Source organism: Haliotis rubra, unplaced genomic scaffold (genome assembly GCF_003918875.1).
Source record: "Haliotis rubra isolate DU_JTF1 unplaced genomic scaffold, ASM391887v1 Scf62, whole genome shotgun sequence".
NCBI lineage: Eukaryota > Metazoa > Mollusca > Gastropoda > Lepetellida > Haliotidae > Haliotis > Haliotis rubra.
The window spans coordinates 1,139,516-1,141,344 of NW_025767324.1; the positions used below are offsets into that span (position 1 = coordinate 1,139,516).

The 1,829-nt window shown below is 40.7% G+C and overlaps 1 protein-coding gene across 1 annotated transcript; it reads right to left on the reverse strand.

Annotated features, from left to right (window-relative positions):
- Positions 1–543: 543 nt before the first annotated feature.
- LOC124256148 (ankyrin repeat domain-containing protein 50-like) lies at positions 544–1,608 on the reverse strand. Its single transcript, XM_046690104.1, has one exon. It carries the CDS (start codon positions 1,606–1,608, stop codon positions 544–546), a length of 1,065 nt encoding a protein of 354 aa, XP_046546060.1.
- Between the last annotated feature and the right edge of the window lie 221 nt (positions 1,609–1,829).

The following is a 1,829-nucleotide window of genomic DNA, read 5'->3' on the forward strand; positions in this document are numbered from 1 at the left end:
TCCTATGAAAAATGAATATTATTTACAAAATCTGCCCAATATGTGTATTTATATATACATTAACACAATTCAGTTTTTCTAACCACCGACTACTAGTTGAGCTTGGTCGGTGGCATCATATAGAGAGAAAATAGAGAGAAAATGTCTCTGACGCCAAACACATGATACTGGAAGCACCTGTCACAACCTGTTTATAATACCATTAAATGAAGAACCCAAACCCTCCTAGATATCGCCGTTACATCACCAACAAGTTTAAGTGATATGTAATCTGCCGCCATATGTCTGTATGTTAATCTCTGATAAATACCTCATTGTGCTATTCTTAGCATATAAGGTGAATACGGTTCTGTTCTGCTGAAAGAGTGGGCTGGGTGGAATTTAGTGTGTTTTGATAGCAGTTCGTTAAGTTATTTTAAAACTGACGAAAACTCCATTTATTTACACAACCGCACATTCTCACTTTGAAGACAAACCAAATCATTTTATGAATTTATCAATAATAAACTAATACTTTGGGCCAAGTTTGAAATCATACCGCAGTTACTTCCCCTGTCGACCTTGCGATGTAAGGAAACCAGACAGTTCCCTGTATGATTTTCTGTTCGCAATTTCAGCTGCTGTCTCTCCGTCCTTGGTCCTGGCGTTGACATCAACAATATCTTTAGAAAGAATATGCTTCACCAACTTCATCAGTCCTTCATGGCTGGCGAGGTGAAGGATGTTGCGACCATCGTCATCAACTACCGATGCATCACCTCCTTTGCTCATTATAAAGTCAAACAACCCTATTTCTCCAAACATTGCTGCAAACATCACTGGAGTCCAACCGCTAGGTCCCCTGCTGTTGATGTCGGTAAAGTTCTGTGAGATGATATACCTCACCATCTCCAGGTTTTCTGATTGAAGGGCCAAATGAAGAATGTTGTTACCTTGACCATCAACTGCCGTTAAATTACAACCAGCGCAAACGCATAAGTCAAATATTTTCCTGTTTCTTGCAAGTAATGCGAACATCAGAACTGTTTTACTGTCTTGTCCCCTGCTATTTACGTCTACAAGGCGCCGTGAGATGATATACTTCACCATCTCCACGTGTCCTCCTTTACAGGCGATATGAAGAATGTTGTCCCCTACTTGATCTACCATGGACACATTACTTCCGGTGTTGACAAGAAATTTAAAAAGTTCCCTTTTTCCCCTATGTGCCGCTATCATCAAACATGTCCTCCCTTTCTGTCCTCTACTGTTGATGTCCACGGAATCAAGCTTGAGGACATGCTTCACCATCGCAACTTGTCCTCCATAGCAGAACATATGAAGAACGTCAAGAATGGACATATTGCATACTTTACTTTTTAGAAGGTCAAACACATCAATATGTCCTCTTCGTGCTGCCAGCATCACTGGTGTCCTTCCGTTCCCCCGTTCTCCCCTGTTGAGGAAAACTTGACCCTTGGACAAGATGTCCCTCACCCGACTCAAGTTTCCCTCTCTGCAGGCTTGGAATAAGTTTTTCCCTTGCCTTTTCTTCTTGTCTGTTCTCTGCTGTTGGGATCTCACAGGGTGAAACGTCTTCCAAGCTGGAGTGAAATGTTTAACCGGCATGGTTTTATTTTTAACATGGTTGTGTTGATGTAAAGGTAAGGATTTGTCAGGACAGATACCGAACAGTGATTTTTCTTAGGTATACTTTAAATGCTTCGAATAGATAGATATATATATATAGAAAGGTGGTAGAGAATCTAACTCATGTTAGGACATATTTCCAGTAATTGCTACAATTAGGAGATAAACATCATGTGTTGGCGAGTTTCCGGGTGTTATTG